The 22010-nt window shown below is 33.5% G+C and overlaps 1 protein-coding gene across 1 annotated transcript in view; it reads right to left on the bottom strand.

Annotated features, from left to right (window-relative positions):
* Positions 1-22010, bottom strand: part of LOC142322890 (uncharacterized) — a 43849-nt gene that overhangs the window by 1915 nt on the left and 19924 nt on the right. Inside the window, exons 5-6 of the mRNA XM_075361985.1 lie at positions 15856-16085; positions 5009-5202 (exon numbers count right to left, since the gene is read on the bottom strand). Of these exons, the coding sequence (XP_075218100.1) occupies positions 5009-5202; positions 15856-16085 (424 nt within the window). The remainder of the gene's footprint in view (positions 1-5008; positions 5203-15855; positions 16086-22010) is intronic.

Raw genomic sequence — 22010 nt, forward strand, 5'->3', positions numbered from 1 at the left:
TCATTCTTCAGTTTTCTGTTACCACATTATTATTATTATTATGCTTTTACGGCCAACATGGGACCACTTAAGTCAATTTTAGTTGGATCTTTTCTGAGAAAAGCGTGTTATTTTACTCTTTCGAGCTGCCCAGTATTTCTTCATCCGTTCAGATCTTGCTTTCTTTTCTTCATCCGTAAACACCCTCTTCGTTGTATTTTGTCGTTTGTCTGTCTTTTGTTTAAATCTAATGCTTTTATCTTTTAGCTTTGTAATTTTTCCAGTTTTATTCTGTAGGTCAGTCAGGGAAATTCCCAATTCTTTCATATCTTCTCTAATTTCTTTGATCCATCCTACTTCTAGCTTTTGGAACCAGAGCTTTTCAATGATATTTCTTGACAGTCTTGTTTGCGGTGTCCTTATGAGATGACCGAAGAAAGAGATTCTTTTTTTCCGCATAGTATCAGTAACAGGCTCTATTTCTCGATACACCACCTCATTTGGCACAATCCACCATTGGCCTTCTTTTTGGTGTTTTTTATTGATACACGTTCTGACAATTCTCCTCTCTATTTTCAGAATTTTTTCAATTCGGTTTTTCTGAGTGATTTTGAAAAGTGTCTCGCTTCCGTAGGTGACTTCTGGCTGTACTACAGTTTTATAATGTTTAAGTTTTGTTTTAGCAGAAAGGCATTTTTTGTTATATGTTGACCAAGTTAATTTTTGGGATTTAATCATTTTATTTGTCCTGTTTTGCCATGTCACTTTTTCATTTAAAAATAAGTTATTATTTCCCCTAGATATTTAAATTGTTTTACTATTTTAATTTTCTGATTGTTTACCGTAATGTGCTCTATTACCAGAGGATCTATGGCCATTAGTTCAGTTTTTTCGAAAGAGATATGAAGCCCTATCTTTTGTGCTAGGTTTTGAAGGCTCATGATTTGTGTTTTGGCTTCTTGAATATTATTTGCTAAAAGAGCAAGGTCATCTGCAAATCCTAGGCAATTTAGTGTGATGGAGTTTTTCTTAGTACCCATTTTTATATTTTTGGGATTTATTTCATACCATTTTCTCATGACAAATTCAAGGGCACAGTTAAAAAGGAGTGGTGAGAGGCCGTCTCCTTGCCTCAATCCAGTTTTTATGTAGAAGGGTTGAGAGAGTTCACCTCTGAATTTCACTCTGGACTGGGTATTGGTTAAAGTTAATTTTATTGTTACCACATTAATTAAGTTATGTTTTGTTGTCTACATTAATGAACTATGTAAGAATATTTATTTATTGCTTTTTATGACTTATTAGTTAAAAAAATTAATGTAAATAAATAATAATTAATAAAAAAATAATCAGTTTAAAAGTATATTTTATCATTTGTTAAGTCTATTTACATATTCTTTATAATAAAAGGATATAGAATAAACAAAAGAATGTTCTGAATGTAAATGGTATTCTAGGTGTTACATGAAATTGCTCAAAAAGTCTAATGGAAACATTAGATTCAATAAGAAAAATTTATGTTACAATGGTACAGATTTATTATTAAAATCATAAATACTTAACGTAACTTATTTAAGATCAGTCAACTAACTTGCACTTCTTGATTCCTTTTCATTCTTTATGTCTATAAAAACCTCAACGTAATTGTATTATTGCATTTTTTTAATTATAATAAATTTTATCCTTATACATAAATATAACTTAGACACTTTCTAAATCAATCTCAATTAAATGAGCTCCTTTCACTACCATACTTACAGTGAAAAAATTGTCATTAAAATATTACCACAAAACAACAACTAAATTTTCAACGTAAAGGGAGAAATTCAAGTTTAAAGAAAATTGGAGTATAAAAAAGGAGATAAAATGTATCAGAAGTGAAGCTAGTAAGAGCTAAATATTAATGTATGAGAAACAGAACATATCATAAGCTGCAGAATTTTGTTATTTAAGCAGTAAAATGTACAAGAATTAATGTAGCAAGGCTAACTTGAATGCAGGCTAGCACAAGTACTAACCTTCAATCAGGGAAAAACATTTTTGCTATCAAATATAAATTTAGGAATTGGGAGAAAAAATTCAAAAAATATTTTTATGGAGTATAACACTTAATGGCGAAACATGGACAAAAGTAAAATCAAAAAACCAAAGAACAGAAACTTTAGACATTTTTGGCTACAGTAGAATGTTGAAAATTATGTTAGTTAATAGGCAATGAGAAAAAAATGATTTCAAGATTAATCAGAGAATAGTGACACTTACAACAAAATTTCATAAAAAGATGAATAACATCAGTAAGCTGCATATTTAAAGACTACTGACTAATTAATTTGGTCATAGACATTTAGAAGGTAAAAACTGCACAGGAAGATGATGATTAGAACACAAAAAAATAATTGAGGTTGTAGAATCAAAAAGATGTTGAGATTAGAAAAAAGTAAAATAAAGTGGAGATATGCCACTTGACAAACCACTGACAAATGAAGAAAAAAACAGTTATTTCTTCTACACCTTCTTTCTCTTCCAAATATATCCTGAATATTTCTCAAAATGATGCTCAACAATTAAATTCTTAGATTCTGTATACAGTTTTTTTGTGTGATTTTAAACCCTATATTACATACAAAGTGGTGTCAAAAAGTTACCGTACTAGTTCTGTAGCACAGCAAGAGATAACAGCATAGACCTGAGCATAAACAGCATCAATTACATGACCATCAAGCCTAACCTCTAAACTTTAAAATGCATTGTGGCAAGTGACATTGGTGTGTTTACATTGGAATTTGTTAAATTGGAGTTTTGTGATTAAGTGCACATGATAGTCTGCAATTACGCAGTGGATAAGAATTTTGAACAAAGAGGTAATGTAAAATTTTGCATTAAGAGAAAAAAAAATTAGCAACAGATTTTCAATTTCCTTCTACAAGCTTACAGCGATGAGAAAATGGATTGCACACAATGTTTCAATTGGCATTAATACTTCAAAGATGAAAGAACATCCCTGGAAGATGACAAGTGATCCAGAAAACCTATCACTTGCATTGTTCCCAAAAATATGGGAAAAATTCAGCAACTTGTGAACAAGGACCACTGGAGGATGATCAACAACATTGCTGACATTGTTGGTGTTTGAGGGAGAATATTCGGTGAAAGCAACTGGATCAGTAAGACACAGAAAACTGGAATCATGATGATGACATGCATCCTGTCACCAAGCAAGCCTTGTTCATTATTTTCTCACAAATAACAACACGTTATCACTTTCACACCCATCTTACTTGCCAGATTTAGCTCCTGTGGACTTCCTTCTTTTCCTGAAGGTGAAGATACAGCTGAAAGATCACCACTGTAACACTGTTGCTAAAATTAAGCATGAATCGCAGGTTATTCTCACCTTTCTTGCAAAAGACAACTTCAAGACTGCATTCCAGAAGTTGCTGGAACACTGGGACCACTGTCCCAGTGAAGGACCAATGTTCTACTGCTCACTGGGTCCAGTGCATTAATGCTGAGGGTGACTTTGAAAAAAATTATCTTCAAACTTAGATAAATGAAGCAACTTTCCTTAAATAGAGCTTGTCTGAAAACAATTTGATATCACCTTGTATATATCTTTTCTATTCTTTCTATTTATTTTTTTCTATTCTTAATTATTCTTTGTTTTGTTTTATATCAACATGCTTTGTTTTTCTTGTATTTCTATTATTCACATTTCACTATTATAAAATGTTATGATCCATACAAAAATTAAAAAAATTCTAATATCAATATAAATGTTTGATTCTAGTAGATTTTAGAGTCCAAGGCAAGATGATGAACTGTAGCTGGTGGTTTCACTCAGAAATCATAACTTCATTGAAAATAAAAGTAAGGAGAAAATGTCAGTGGCTGAAACCAGTCAATAAACTGATTACTTACTCCAAATCATCAAAGATAAAAATCATCCTGGGTGCTGTTAAATAAATTGCTGGGTCCACAATACCTTAATTTCTTGTTTAAAACGTTTCTTCATCTTAAAACTAATTTTATCACTATTTTCCCATCTTTCACTTTTTATTACTATTTGTTAAGATATATTTATTTCATAATAATATCTTTCTCCTGGCAATGAGTCCATTACTTCAGTGATTTACTAAATTTTAATTTCAGTCAAAAGAACATTATAAGGAAATCTTTACATTTTAATTTTCCCCTAATATCACTCTCATACTTATCTACACAACAGGTATAGACTACATCCTAGTCTCACGCCTTTCTGAACTGTGCATAACCTAGTTTGATATTAATACACAGAGCAAGGAGTAATTTCTACACAGGTACAATGATCAGAAACTACACAATTAAATTTCAAATCAAATTTACATAGTTGTTTAAAGATAGTGGTAAATGAGATAAAAATTATCAACTGAAAAGTTTTTATATCAGTTTAAGAAGTTTATAACGAAATGTGTTTTATTTTATGTTCAATGGTTAAGCACTCGTCTTTTTATACAAAACTTTATAGATTGAGGTCTAGTTATACAAATTAATATCAACACAATCAGTTTCTCAGTTCTGTTTCTGAATCTCTTGTTAGATATAATTAACAATGTTTCTTAATATGGTTTAAATCTGATGCAAGTAAAACAGTAACACGTTCACTGTCACTTTACATGCAAGACCTTTTGGATCTATTAAATGAACCAATAGAACTAATTAGTAAAATTAATAAAATTTTCTGATATACTTAAATAGTTACTGAATATCGTTATATCTGGAGCTACCACTGTGAATTATCACATGAACATTACTGGCCACTGATTTGACTGATCCAACTGCCACAAGAGTACACAGGTTCATGAAGGAACACAGGTTCATTTACTTACTTCAGAACTTAAGATGATAAATTATGTTAAATCAAAGCTCAATTTTAAAAACACTATGATGTATAACAGTTTCTGAAGTAAAGATATTGTCACATTTTAGTTGAAATAATTCCTTTATTATTTGTAAAATGTATGTAAGATATTAAAATAACTTGAATACTCACTGAGAATTTTTTAAAATTAGATGTAAATTTGCATGAATCACTAGAATGTACATTTGCTTTGGAACATTTCCAAAATAGAACATTTCCAGAATTTTCAGGTGTTAATTGTATAACTTTTTTGTGTAATGAACATACACCGTGTCCACAATTACACCAATTGTATTGTGTACTGTTGGTGGAAATGGTAGATTCTGCTATAACAAAGAAATAAACAGAATATCTTCATTGTTCTTTAAATACCAATATTAAAACAAACAAAATATTTATTACAAAAATATTATAACTTCACTAAAAATCATAACTCAATGGCCTTCAACTTTAAAGAGTATGGGAGCAATGAATGTAGGGATCCAAGCTAGTTTTACAGATCTTCATTTTAACTATGCACCAGCTGCAAACACATTCACACAATGCAGCTACACTAAAGTGAACAACAGTTTACAATGCAAACATAACATTTCACACTTTTTCTGATAAAGTATATGCTAAATATTAGATTCTTATTGAAAAACCAAATAAAGGTCTTACTAATATCTCAGTATTTCACAGACAAAGTCTAAGGCGAGCCATCTTAACTGTACGTGGATCACTATTAAAGTTTTGAGATTTGCACATTAAAAAAAAAATGTATTTTAAATTTAAGAGGAATCAATTGCTACAGTCATCAGCTGATCACTAATAAATCCCACATAATGTAGAGAAACTGCAAGTCTTGTTTACCTTTTTTTATCTATGGGAGCCTGTTGGTTCCCATAGATAAAAAAATGTATAAAAAAATTGTTAATGTTCAATTGATTTGATGGAGAAATTTTTAAAGACTCTCAAAAACATTGTACAAGTAACACAATCAATAAAAATGTTAACTACTAAATACATAAATGTGAGTAACAAGTTAGATATTACAATATGTATTTAATAATAATATTTACAAATAAATTAAATATAATTAAAACAAACAGCCCAAGAAAGAGCAATATTGATACATGGTATATAAAAATTACTAAAATACAGAGTTATCATAAAAGAATGGTGCAGTTTCAGTAATTCATAGGAAGATTGTAGGGAAATTTCTAGGTGTTATATTGGTATCCCTGAAAGCCTCCAACTCAAAAGTTTGTTTATCAGCAGTTGTAACCATAACGTCAGTTCTTGTATTGTTGTTGCGGTGAATTTAGTGAGTTACTATGTTCTCAGATAAAGACACAGCAAAGTGTGTTTTATTGATATCTGAATTAAAATCCGTAATTTTAGTTCAACGTGCGTTCCGACATGAATTCGGAAGAGATCCACCACACAAAAATTACATAACACGTTGGTTCAAACAATTCAAAGAAACTGGATCAGTTAAGAAACAGAAATCAACCGGCAGACCAAGTGTACCAGACGAAACGGTTGAACTAATAAAGACAATCGGCAATTAGAAGTCCTGGGAAGTCCATCTACCATCGAATTAGGTATTCCAAAATCAACAGTTCACAAAGTTTTACATAAAAAACTGAAATTACAGGCTTATAAAAACCAGATACTGCAGGAATTGAAACCCGATGATGGTGTAAAACGTTACAATTTCGCTGTTGAAATGTTGGACAGAATAAGTGAAAACGAATCATTTTTAGATGATATAATTTTTACAGACGAAGCTACATTCCATGTGAATGGATGTGTTAACAGACACAATTTACAAATATGGGCCTCTGAAAACCCACATGCAATTATTGAGAAACAACGCAATTCGCCTAAAGTTAATGTTTGGTGTGGTGGTGTGATGAAAAATTGTGTAATAAGGCCTTTCTTCTTCGCTGAAAAAACAATTAATGAAGTTGTGTACCTTGACATGTTAACCAATTATTGCTTTCCTCAGCTGGATGAACTCGAAAACATTCATCAACTTCATTTCCAAAAAGATGGTGCTCCCGCGCACTTCAATGCATTGGTCACGGACGCTTTGAATGAAAAATTTGGAGATCGATGGATAGGCCGGCAAGGACCCATACTTTCGCCTCCAAGGAGTCCAGACCTGACACCTTGCGACTTTTTCTTGTGGAGGTACATCAAAGGCGTTGTTTATACACAAAAAATTCGCGAACTAAACCGCTTAAAAAAACAGGATTAATGAAGCAATGACAACCATTAACGAAGAAATGTTAACCAATGTTTGGAGAGAAGTTGAGTATCGTTTGGACATTTGTCGAGCGACTAAGAGTGCACATATTGAAATTTATTAATTATGTAAAAAAATGTGTGAGACGACAAATTTGAAAAATAAAAAACATAAACTGTAAGTAATTCTGTTTTAATTTAAACCATGTTCAAAACTGTACCATTCTTTTATGATAATTCTGTATATTAAATACACTTTATATATATATATATATATATATATATATATATATATATATATAAAAGGATTAAGAAATCATACTATGAGGTATTAGAAATCAATACAAGAAATATGATAGATTAATAACCAAGGTGACTGAGTCAGATATTCAGTAAAAATATAATAAATATAAAACTTCAAATGAGATTTTCATTACAATAATTAACTATCTTCTCTTTGATGTTAAAGCAAAGCACATGAGCAATCCTGCTCTGAATTTTAAAATTTATTGTTAAATTACAAATGAATTAATGTCTAATCAGAACTGAGACCTATCTCTATGAGTACTGAATTTCAATTCTATGTGCCCTAAACACATCTAAGTTTAGTACCATAAACACGTGAAAAGAGATCCTGTCATTTACAACAATTCAGGGATTTAACCCAGATTTCTCTCACATATTCTTTTTTTTTACAATATCTCTAACTTGCTGCCGACTCAGATTCTGTTATGTTCCTAGCAGACTATATTGTCACATTTAATATACAAGTCTATAATACACAGGGCATTTCATAATGTTCTTCGGAGTTTCGAAAATTCATTAACAAAAAACTATTTCACTCATAAGAATAAAACAAGTACTGTACGAAAGAGTACTTCAAATAGTTTTTTCCACATATACTACGCAGTTAGTAAACCATTTGCTCGCTAGGCATCGACAGTGGAGAAAATGGCTGGCACGGGGAGCGAGAAGTCGTTTTGTGTATTAGAATTTCACTTGTTAAAGTCAGTAATTTCTGTGCAACATGCGTTTCAGTTGAAATTTCATAAGGAGCCACCAAGTGACAATTCAATTCATGCATGGTATAAACAATTCAGTGAAACTGGTTGCTTTTGCAAGCAAAAATCAACTGGTCGTCCATCAACCTCAGAAGTCAATGTCAAACGTGTGCGTGCAAGTTTCATTCGCAGCCCATCAAAATCAACTGCGGCTGCAGTCAGAGAATTAGGAATTTCGAAAACAATAGTGTTGAGAGTTCTCCGTAAACGTTTATTATGCAAACCGTACCATCTTCAATTAATCCAGCGTCTTTCTGATGGAGATAAAACATGTAGGCTCGATTTTTGTTTACAGTTACAGGAAAAGATGTTGTTAGATGAAGGTTTTGTAAACAAGATAATTTTCAGCGATGTAGCTACTTTCCATATTAGTGGCAAAGTAAACCGTCATAACGTGCGAGTTTGAGGAACTGAAAACCCACACACTTATGTGGAACACATTCGGGATTCTCCGAAAGTAAACGTTTTTTGTGCGATCTCTCGTGAGGCAGTGTAGGGGCTGTTCTTTTTTATGGAAACGACAGTAACTGGCATGATATACCTGGATATGTTACAGTTATGGCTTATGCCTCAGCTACTCAACGACTTCATTTTCCAGCAAGATGGTTGTCCTGCCCATTTTCATAACAAGGCTCGACAGTACCTTAACACAACATTACCTCGGCGCTGGATAGGAGGTGCGTCTGAAGAAGACCAACACATTATGCTGTGGCCACCAAGATCACCAGACCTCACGCCATATGATTTCTTTCAATGGGGTTACGTGAAAGATAAGGTGTTTATCCCACCAATGCCGCACGATATCGCTGAGCTAAAGGATCGCATAATCAATGCAATCAACTCTATTGAAAATGACATGTTAGAACGAGTTTGGCAAGAGCTAGACTTTTGTGTTGATGTGTGTCGTGTCACCAGAGGAGCACATATTGAACATTTATAGATTTTAACAAAAACTGTTTGAGTTCCTGCATCACCTCGTACAACTTTCATTTAGGTAAGTGAAATACTTTTTATGTACTGAATTTTTTTAACTCCTAAGAACATTATGAAACGTCCTGTATAATTCAGCAAATTAAAAATATGATCTAATTGTAAGTAAATTTAAAATAAGTTTAATAAGTTTTGTTTAAAATAGTTTATAGTTTGTTAAATAATGTATATAAAAAACCTTATGATGGGATGAACAATTAAAAAATTGACAGCTGTGCTAAGAGTTGCATGCTATAAAATAATCCTAATTATCCTATAAGTAAAATGATCCTATAGTAAAAACAACATGTGGTATTAATGAATTGTACTTAACTTTTTAAACAAATTTTTTACCCATTTTGTTTTGAAATTTATTCAGTTGTTAGGATTAATATTAATAGCTTTCTATATAATTACTGTGTAAAGTTTTTGTTAGTTATATAATGCCTTAGATTATGGTGTATTCGGTACAATAGTTTTTATTTAAAAAAACTGTTATAATACTGGTACTGCTTAAACATCCATGAATTTTGTGTTTTTTTAAACCACTGGTACTCAGGGGCGAGTAGGGGTATTGACCTTCAGTGACCTTTGGCGGACAGCTCAAACCACACAGTTTCAGTTGATATGGAGCGTTGGAGCGTAAAACATCATGTTTGCAGTCAAACAACATGTGTTTGCAGTCAAACAGTTTTTTTAAAAACAATGATTCTCTGGTCACAGTTCAAAGTGTTTTCCGTCGAAATTTTAATGTCGAAGTCGTGGTGCGGTTCCAGATCGAAATACCACACACCGATAGGTTGAGACATTTAGAAGTATTGGATCTGTGATGAAGAAAAAACCATCTGGCCTTCCCTGTTCAGTCTGAACTCCAGAAAACATAAACAGTGTGAGAAGGGCAGTTCTTGGTAGTCCAAAACGATCTGCTTGGTGACAGGCTGTTGCACTGAGTATGTCACATCATTTGCTTCATCGTATCTTACATGGTGATCTCAAATTTCACCCATACAAAATAATGATTATCCAACAGCTGACTGTGTGGGATTTAGTGCAACGTGAAGAATTTCATGGCGTAATGAATGCCGTTCTTACAGAAGATGCAAACGCCCTAATAATGATGAGTGATGAAGCCCATTTCCATCTGGATGGCTATGTTAATGTACAGAACTGTTGATATTGGGTGTTGGAGAATCCAAACTACACCAAAAACCTCTCCACAGCTCAAAAGTAACTGTTAAACAACAGACATGTTAAACAACTTCCTACCTCCAGAACTGGAAAGACATTGGGTGAATATGAGAGAAATACGGTTCCAACAGGATGGTGCCACAGCTCACATGGCAAGAGCATTGATTGAAGTGGTTCAACAAATGTTTCCTGGACATGTCATTTCATGATTCGGCAATGTTTCTTGGCCCCAACGCTCTCCTGATCTATTGGTTAGCGACTTCTTTTTGGGGGGCTACCTGAAATCAGGAGTATAAGTGAAAAAGCCACACACAATCGAAGACCTGAAAATTTTCACTCCTCAAGAAATTGAAGCTGTGTTGAATGAAATGTTGGAGAAAGCCTTGCAGAGCTTTAAGGAGAGGCTCTGAATTTGCGTACAACAAGAAAGACATCATTTTACTGGCATTTTCCGAACCTAATTAAGGTATGTTTATTTTAAAAATGCAATAAAAGTATTATTATTTATTGTAAATTTTTTTTTCTATAATATTAAAACAACTGACATTATTCAGTAGTGAAAAACATGTGTTTCCTCTGCTCTACCCTTTATTTTACTACAGGTCAAGTTCATTATCTACTACTGTATATATAAATATATAAACATGAAAGTTTGTTTGATTTTTTGTCCCATATGTGTTCTTATACCACTCATCTGATTGTAATGAAACTTTAGTGAGTTGTGCACATGTCCATGAAGATTTCTGAACTAGTTTGGACCCACTAGGTGGTGCTGAGGTTGAGATATTTGGAAGAATTGCATTTATGGTCTGATTTGGCTCATATTCAGAATATATATTAGTTAAGTGAAAAGAGATATATTTTGCAAAAAATGGACTAATTAGGTGAGACTGGGTTGAGATATTCAGAGAAATTTAATCACATAATAACTGTCTGAGAAAGTTCATATTGGCATAGACAACGATTGATATAGACAATGACATTGATATAGACAATATCTCTCGATACATTTAATACATCTATCTGTATCTCTCGATACATTTAAACTACATTAAATTTAATAAAAGAAGTTTTAGGTTATTTATTTACACATTTTTTTGTATGATTTTAATTTTTTATGAGTTACAGTTTTTTATGTGTTTTTATTATGAGTTTAATGAATACAGAGACCAGGGTGCAGAGCCCACTGGTTAGACGGAAAGAGCATCCCATATGGGGACCCCATAGGGGAAGACACTCTCCATGTGACAGTTTCGGTTACCACACCAACCCCTCTGTACCTAGCCCTTATGAGCTTTACTGAAGGTCATTTTCAGTAATTCGGCAATGACATCTTTCAGTCAAGCCTCAGCCAGGATCACACTGATGCAAGTGACATTCCCATTGGTGTCCTGCTAACATAAATTCAAAACAAAATTCATCTAGCCAAGTCTCAAACAAAACTGAATGACTTTCTAAGAACGAAGAAACTGAACCCTACCTACCCAAAAGCTAAAAATGAGTTCGACACACAACGAATAATAAAACACTAACAAAACATAACAATAAAAATAAATAATGTAACATAACAGCAACATAAAACATAACTAATGAGAAACAAACAAATCTATAGTCAAACAAAAACAATAACAGGAACAGTTTAATAAACCATAAAACAAAATAACAATAAAACCAAACATAAACACAAAGAAGGAAAGTCCAAGTGGAACATCACACCCCTTCACCGATCCTTTCTTTCATCAAATATGTAATAAAACTTTCTATGATCAACGATTCAGCCCAGTTTTTCCAATTAACATGGAGATCAAGTGTTGACTCGATAATATCAAGGTGACAAAGGGTCAGCATGTGCATTAAGTCATACCTAGCACATTCATATATCATATGATGAGCATTGTCCAACAATCCCCATTGCAAACAGATATCAGAGTCCGCCAGGCTGAATTTCTGAAGTCTGTCCCGAAAAGCGCTATGCCCAGAAAGAAATTGCATCACATACTTGTTCGGGTGTACCCAAGAGGTGTCCCACAAATCAACAACATTAAGGAAAAGACCATATGTATAATGCCCATTCTCTGTCTCATCCCACCTGGCCTGCCATAGGGTGACACCATGCTGATCTATCTCCTTTATTTTCTCCAAAGTCAATTCACCAGACTTCTTAGCAACATAATGCTATTGGTTCTCAGATATAATTAAGTCTATTGGTTTCATACCTACGATCACCAAGATCACTCCTGTGAAATTGTACAGTAACCCCCTGTTACCGTTAGCAATATAAGGCATTGAGTCCATAACAAAATATCCTGATAGCTTTTTAATTTTAGCCTATCCGCCCAAACAGGTGCCACACATAGCATAATTTCCTCACAGACACCCTTATACAAGATACTCATAGTTTTCAGACCCCAATCAGGATTGACCACATGTTGAATTCCAAGGAAGGCATTACAGGCCTTCCCCACAACGTATTACAGGTGCTTTCTAAACTGCAATTTCTCATCAAGAAACACTCAAACTTTTAAATCTGAACATATCTAATACATTGGCCTGACATCGATACACGACTCGCTGCCTCACAGCCCAACAGCCTTTGAGGAGCATCATCGTGGTCTTCTCTGAGCTAAGTGTCATCTTATGTTGACGACCCCATAGCTCGAGTATCCTGCATGCTTGAATGGCTTGGAATTCAACCCCCCTCTGCAAACATCCTTTGACCAACAGGAGCCCATTATCAGCATAAACCATGATGCAAAACCCGCTGGGCAACCTCAGCTGCAGAAGTGAATCAAACTCCACCACCCACAATAAGGGACCCAACACACTGCCCTGCAGAATCTCTTGGACAGTGTCTTCCCCACTTCATGGCTGCCCTCACGGAGCAGCACATCCTGATGACTGAAGTAACTTCGCATAACCTGCAACTCACAGTACAATCTCTCTTCTGTAATTGGTATATAGCAGAAGGCCACCATAGGTATTAAATGCCCCAGAAATGTCCACGAAAATTCCCAGAATATATTCCTCCAAATTGGAGGTTACCACACTCATCACATGAAGTATGGTATCCTCAGTACCCTTTCCAGGATGAAACCCATAATGATTATCCATTAGTAACCTGCACAAGGACAACCTCTCATTTATACAAAGATACAAAACCTTTTCAAAGACCTTACCAATAACCAGCAGCAATGTCAAGGGCCTATAGGACAAACTAACAGCAGGAACCTTGTTGCCACCTTTAAACAATAATTTCACAATCCTTTTCTTCCAACACACTGGGTAGTACCTTTCAAACAAGAATTTAATAAAAACCCATGTGATAATTTTCGCACTTACTCCTACCGAGCAAATGAAGACACAGTACAGCAGGCATGCTATCAGAGCCAAAATACAATCTCTTCCAACTTGAAAAATCTGGCAGTTCATCAGATATAACATACAGATTCTGCAACAAGATAACATCCAATCCCTTATATATGGCAATCTCGCCAAGTTCAATCTATACAATGTAAGCACTCTGTGCGTCTAATTTCCCAATTTTAACCATCTAATGATATTGAATTTTAATACATTGTGACAGTTCTCTGAAAACAAGCACAATCTTTACTATTCATAGAGTGCTTATGGTACTTCAAAGATGTCTGTAGTATATACAAGTCGGACCCTCTGACTTCTTAGGACATTCTTCTTGTTTGTGTTCTTCATCCTCACAGTGGGAGCACACTACCACCAGATGTTTACACAGTTCAGCTGTGTGCTCAAACTGGCAGCACTTGAAACAATTGAACATCTACATATTCTTTGATCTTACACAAAGAGAAATCAACAAACAACCTGTTCTCAGATACGAAGCCTTTATATAGTTCAGGACTCACCTCAAAAACACCATGGTAATGATCTGCCTCACACCTATCTGTTTTGAATAACAGTCGACGATCAGCCTTGAAGGCTGCCTCAGCAATCTGAGTATTCTGCTCCCATGTGAGAGTCATTAACTCCTCTTCAGATAGATGCCGATCAATATCATATACAATTACCTCCTTAAGACGCCTCTTCCTTTTAGGGGCGACCTTCAATGTCAGTTTTACCAACCTCAAGGGAGTCAGTAATTACTTTAATTGTCTCTTTGTCGTCGGCAACGACAACTAGCTCCTTCTTCATCTAACGTATATTTCAAATTCTCAGGCTCGATTTCTTCTGTTGAAGGACTACCTGAAATTCGTCCTTCATTTCCTTGCTAGATTTCACTGATACCCCTTCCTTTAAATTAATGAAAACAACCTCAGGCTGCTTTCAAGACAGACTGGCCTCTTGTTTCTCCTTCAATACCTGAGAATAAGGCTTACGTTGAGGCACCACAACTGGAACAGAAACCACTTCCTTTACAATCACCTAACGCACCTCTGGACGCCTCTCAACCAACTTATCATACCCTTCCATGATGGCAAGAACAATTGCTTTGAATTCCCTCATTCTGGGGATAACTCTTTCTCATATCTTAGCTGAACTGCTCCTGGGACTCTCTAAGAACTGCATAAGCATTTCATATCGCTCATTAAATTCCCTCACAAGCAAAGCAGAACTCCCCACACACCCTGTCACTTGAACAAAATCCTGCACCAAACCTGGGTGGATATACTCGATACCCCCGCCCTTGGCTCATCATCTCCTGGTGAGGAGGAATCATCAGGCCGAACTTCATTTACTACTTCACTAGGAGTGCATTTTGCCTGCCTGGACTTACTCTTCTTACCCCCTTTGTCAGACATAATCAATATTAACTAAACAAAAACAAATAAAGACTATTAAATTAATTTAAAGTTGTTCACTGCCAATAACAAGTCCAATAAATCAAATGGCAATGTAAACAAAGGAAAGACCAATCAGATCAATGCAAGATGGCTGCTGCCAAACAGAATGGCCAATCACTAAGAACCAATATGGCTGTTACCAATGTAAATAAAATCACAACTCATCAATTAACAAATTTACTTGAATTATATTAAATTCAAACAAACAGCTAAAACAACTGTACTATATCACAGAATATGCCAAAACAAAAGGAAAGGCCAACCAGAAGGGTGACTTAAATAAATTATACCACCCAACTATCTTATAGCCCAGATAGCCTAAAGGCCATCTAAGCAACAGAAACTTGAAACAACCACTCACACAGAAAATAATAATGAAACAAACAATTATACCCTTGCTAAAAACCAAAGAACAAAATTCACAAAAATAAAACTGAAACTGCACAAATAAATAAATCGTTCGGAGCCAACTAAAAACACGACCTACCAATATGGTGTTGTGTGTCAAAATAAATGGGAAGGGCAAGTGAAGTGAGCCTTGACTGGGTAAAATCCCTTAACCACAGCAGGAAATGCAAGTAATCCATACAGTGCAGGTGAAGCCGCAATGGGTCTGCTAGTATTATATGCAAAACAAAGTAATACACAACATAAGAATGATGTTTTATAGTAATGTCTGCAAATAAAAATAAATTAATTAATAAAATAAAATTACTTGATGAATAGAATCTTTGGAAAAAGTCATGTTTAGCAGTAGCACCATGAGTAACACAAATCCACATGTAATTTGGTTCTGTTTCACATCTCAGAACAACTTCTAGACTGCTATCCGGAGAAGAATCACCTGATCTTTCATCAGTTTCACTAAGATAAGATTTTCCAGTTCTATGTTGGAATGAAGTATACGCCTTCTGTACATTCTTCATTTCATCTTCTGAAGAATCTCTGGTTACACAAAAGAAAAATAATTAAGTTATTAAAATTTGAATTGGTTTTTTAATAGAACTAAATGTTATAAAAAAAATCTGATAGCTTATTAAAACCAACCCAGTATAAATACAAATCAGGCATACATTTTCTTTTAATACTATTTTAACTCCTTTATCCTTTTCTGATTTCTCTAAATAGTCTCAAGTTATAGGTAAAATATAATTAGATTTGAATGATATTAGCCAGATATTGCTTAGGATCTGAAAAATTATACAAAAATGTTATGACAAATGTTGAGTTTTGACACGCTGGTGGATTTAAATATATTATGCTGACAATAAACCAATACATTGTTTGAGTTTTTCTTAATACTCATACAATACATTTTGAAATGTCATTAACTACTTTCTTTTAATTATCAATAATAGTATGAAACATATATAGTACTTTGTACTATATTACTATATTATATTATGTACTATATTACTTTGAACTACATTTGTGCTTTTTCAGCACCAATTGATATTTACAAGAATATTCTTTATTTCCTGTGACTGACAGAAACATTTAGGCAGTAATGTTACTAACTTACTATTAAATAGTTGTCTCGGTTAATACAACCAGCTAGTTGTTTATTCGTATTTTTATAAATATTTGCCTTGATAAAGGTGGCAAAGATCAATTTTATGCCTCACTTTCCCTAGTAAGCCTGGCATGGAATCTTGTTATTCTACAGAATGACTGCACTATCTTCAGGGATGACTTGTGACTCGTGTCTGGCCACCTCCAACTGTTATTGTTATGGCACTTAAACATACATACACCAAATATATTAATTAATTAATCAAGATTTGGTCATCTGGATCAATCTCTGTAACATTATATTTTAATAAATTGGATAACATAAATACTTTATTTCTTGTATAGCAGATATTATTCTTTTTTTAATTTACTGAGCAGATGCATGAAACAAAAAAAAAAAAATATTTTACAAAAATCAAAGAAAGACAATACATATATCAGAAAATATAATCAGAAAATAATATTTTATTTCAGTTAAATCTAAGTCATTAAAAAAAAGTTAATACCTATTTTAATAAAATCTGTCAAAATAGTCAACAATAACTGAAATAGAATGAAAAACGTGACGCTAATAAATAAGTACTATTAAGAAAACCTATAACATCCATTTGCATTGGTCATAAGATGCTATAAGATGCTATAAGGTGCTATAAGATGAAGTGATCTTTTTAAACTGGAATTTGACAGAATTATATTCTTTCAGCATGCTAACCAGTTCATACAGAGATATCAAGGATTCACAAGTCTTTTAATGTAACAACCTGGATCCACATCATCTTCTTCTAACTGGATGTCTTCTTGTTGAACGGTGGTGGATATCTTATCCTTGCTTAAAAAATTGGTATCCAGGATTGTTGACATTGCAGATCTATAAGTTAAAATTAATTTCTCTTAAGAGTCATAATCAGTACAACCTAGTAATAAGTTCTATCTTATATTTTCAATATCTTCACAATGTATTTCATCAGTCTCTTCGAGTACTGTTTTATTTAAAAGAACTCTGTGCTCTTGATAATGTTAACTTTATGAAACTTCCATGACTCATCCACCATACACTAGCAGCCTTTTACATTAACTTCTTTGATTTATAATCAAATTACTCATCAAAATAATTTTTTTATCAACAGTTTATGGTGAAGGTATTTCACAGGAACTATAACTCCTGAACCATCAGTTATAATACTGATCTGACATTTAAAGGAAAGAAAAGAACTTTGAATTTTCCTTTCTTTTTTGCTAAGCAGTCAGCTAAAAGATAAATAAATGCATTGTCTAATATTAAAGTAAATTGCCTCTTTTATTTAAATTATATTTTTAACCTCTAACATAAAATAATAATTATTTTTATTATTCATTTCAAGAGTTAATTTTATGAAAATTAACTTATACTTCTTATCACTATGTACTTCAAAACAAGGTAACATGCATTAGCTCAACTATCACCACAAAGCTTAAGTAATTAAAATTTTAATTAATTTCTTAATATATCAGTTACAAATTTGAGTGATTTATGTAACTGACTTTTATAATCAATTGTTCTACAGTATTTAGACTGCAGGAGTAGATCTGCAGTATCTTATCCACTAGTTTTAGTACAGCCATAATTTAAGTTTAAGGGAGCCAAAATTCAAATAAAAATTTTATGTTTAACCATAGCTGAATTCAGGTTTTACTTTTAACATGTTTGTAACAAAAAAAAATTATATGCATTCTATGCTTAACTCATTCACTGCCAATGACAAAATTAGATGGATAACATTCAGTGAAAAAAAAATCAGATTTAGTAGTATTTCTAGCTTATTGACTCTACAAAGTAAATTTTCTGAATAATTATCAACTTCTGTGATTATTTTTTGATAATTTCACTTATCTTTTTTTTTTTTAAATAACTGAACATGTAGAAACTTCCGAAAATTTTTTTAACACACAGTAAAAGATTTACTATACAGTTATGTAGGTGAATAGAAGTATTTTCAAATTAAGTAAGTAATTATATTTTTTTATTTTCTACTTAAATTTTTCAGTTAATGTTTGCAGTTTACATTTTTCACAACATGTCTAAGTAACAAGACACATACTACAACTTTAAGAACATGCATTTCATCAGCACAAAATGCTGACTTCACTGCTCTCTTTGTTTACTATGTGTACAACAGGACAGAATCAGTGCTATTTGTAGCATTTATTTAAAACAGGTTTGAATAAAATGATGCACATCTATGTATCCATAATATGCTGGGAACAATTTTTGTTGCGTGTCAGTGGATCTACTGCACTGAATACAATAAATCAATGGATAGTTACAATGGAAATTTGATGAATGGTAACCAAGCTTTTGTACTCTTGGCAGAAGGTTCTGAATGCAATAATACCTAAGTGAATAAGTATCCTTATTTCAATACCTGCATCAGTTGAATACTTCATTGTAATAATATTATATCAGGTGATTCATAAAGAACTTTACAAATTTAAAAGCATATAAAAATTTATTTAGTAACTTACAGATTCAGTTGAGGTCTCATTTCATAGCAAAACACATCAATTAGTATTGAATTCAGCCACCAGCATTGTCACCAATGTTGTTAAAAATTTACATTTACTACGGAATGTGCTCACTGTGTGGTTTGGTTCCATGATATTCAATCAATAACTGCAGTTAAACATAATTTTTGTAGAGTATGGCAGGGAGCTTCCTACCATACAAAAGGTTTACTCTTGGTATCAAACCTTCGTTGATACAGGTTGTTCTCTTAAAACATAAAGAATCACCAAGACACCCACGTGTCCCTGAAAGTGCTGTAAACAATTCAGAGAAAGCTTTCCATGTAGTCCGAAGAAATCAACTTGACATGCATCATGTGAGACCGACATTCCACAAACAACTGTTTGGCACATATTATGTAAACGACTGTACTTGAAGCCATACAAACTAACCGTGATTCAACACATAAAAGATGATGACAAAGTTGCTATCCTGCAGTTTCGTGTGGAAATAATGGATAGAATTACAAACAACGATAAATTTTTAAACAATGTAATTTTTAGTTATCAAGTCAATAATTTCACATCAATGGTGAGGTGAACACCCATAATTGCCAAATATGGTGTAACGAGAACCCTCGTGAAACTTTTCAGCACATTTGTGATAGCCCTAAGGTCATTGGTTTTTGTGTTCTAAGCAAACAAAGGCTGTACGGCCCGTTTTTCTATTAGGAGGCACCGTAAATGGTATTGTTTATCTGGACATACTTCAAAATTTTCTAATTCCTCAGTTAGACAATTATGACTATGGTCAACACAATTACTATCAGCAAGATGGGGCACCACTTCACTACCACCTAGCAAGTCCAAGATTTTCTTAATACTCGATCCCCAGGTCAGTGGATTGGTCATGAAGGTCTAATTGCATGGTCTCCTCACTCCGCAGACTTGACCCTGCTAGATTTTCTCTTGTGGAGTTTCACTAAAGACTGGGTTTATGTAACACATTTCCCTGCTGATCTTGTTGAGCTACAACTTCAAAATACGCTACAGCTGCAGAGGTAACGACCGACTTGCGGGCTACAGTCTGAAATGAAATCGACTTCAGGTAGGATGTATTTCGCATTACAAATGGAAACCATATCAAACCAGAGTGAATGTTGTGTGACATTCACTTAACAGACCTCAACTGAATCTGTAAGTTATCTCAATAAATTTTTATATTCCTTTAAAATTGTGAAGTCTTTTTTGAATCACCTGGTATTAGCCCTCTAAGTATTAAAATAATTACTTAAATAAAGACTTATAAAATAATAATTAAATACAAAAATATAACATACTACACAGCATATTTAAAAAGAATAAAATTTTGGTCAACACATAATAAGTGTAACAAAAAGTGATTCAAAATAATAGTACTACCAACATGAAAAATATATACCAAGTATAATATACTATAGTATCGTATAATATACTCTAATATGAATATTTTATCAATAAAAAATAAATACTATAATATTCAATGGTAATGACATTCTATTTTATTTTGTAATATCACCTGATGATTTAATACCAAGCAGTACAGGGCAAGTTAAAAGATAAGTTAAGTATTTAACTACACTACTTATTACCTAGATGCAAACTTATTATTAGCGAGGTGAAGAAATTCTTCAATGAAGAAAAGATTTTTTTCAACTAAATACTGTGTTAAGACTTCTAATAGAAATGTTTCTATCATCACAATTATAATTATAAAATCACTTACTTTCAAATAATGTTACATTAAGAATTTCTACAAACCTACAGGTTTAAGGAGATGGGCGTTCCTGATCATCAAGTTACCCTCATTTGGAACCTATATATTTCCTACATGTGACAGGAAAATGATACAACAGATCCCTTTTACTCACCGTGAGGAGTACAACGGGGATGTACCCTTCCCTAAATCTTATTCGACATTTATGGTGAATATATCATGCGGAAGAGGCTGAAAAACACGTACGGCAGTATGTAAACAGGAGGCCAACTTAAGGTTTCCTGACAATATGACCGTGTTTGCAGGCTCTGAAGTCCAAATGAAGGAGATCTTTGACCATGTTCAGCAAAAACGTGAGGCGCTAGGACTGAAATTAAACATTGGAAAAACAGAAGTTATGATTGTAGACAGAACCAACAAACTTTCAATCAGTGATGTGCTGTGTGATTTTGAAGATGGACCATTTTGGATATGTAGGATTCACTATAGATAAAGGTAGGGGCTTGTCATCTGAAATACAAAGAAGAATTATCTTGGCGAAGGAGGTGCTTATGAAGTTGACTGCTATTTGGAACGATAGGGCAATTATGAATACAAGTTGAGACTGCTTCAGGTACTAGTCTTTCCAGTAATCATGTACGGCATTGAGACCTGAACCATCAAATAGGAAGACTGGAAGAAAATTGATGTATTTGAAATGTGAGCCTACAGAAGTATGCTCTACATCGCATGGATGGAAAAGAGGATGAACAACATAATTATAAACGAGCTGGGTATACAGAGGAAGTTGTCCACAATATGCTTCCAGTGCATCCTCCGCTTTTTCGACCATATAATCTGTAGGCCCTACAAAAATCTTGAGAAGATAGTTGTAAGAGAAAAATCAAGGGCAGTAGGTCACACGGAAGACTGCCGAAAGATGGCTGGACCAAATTGAAGAGGCAACAGGAGAAAAGTTAGGCATATTGATTCAAACAGCATACGGCCATGAGCTATGGCAGGAAATTGTCAGCAGGACAGGAATCGGGTCACCAGCTCTCAGACAAGAGAAAAGGGATCAGTGATGAATTATGAGTATCTAAATTACTTTTAAAATCTGTATGCCAACAAATTTGATTGTT

Source organism: Lycorma delicatula, chromosome 4 (genome assembly GCF_047948215.1).
Source record: "Lycorma delicatula isolate Av1 chromosome 4, ASM4794821v1, whole genome shotgun sequence".
In the NCBI taxonomy this organism is placed as follows: Eukaryota; Metazoa; Arthropoda; class Insecta; order Hemiptera; family Fulgoridae; genus Lycorma; species Lycorma delicatula.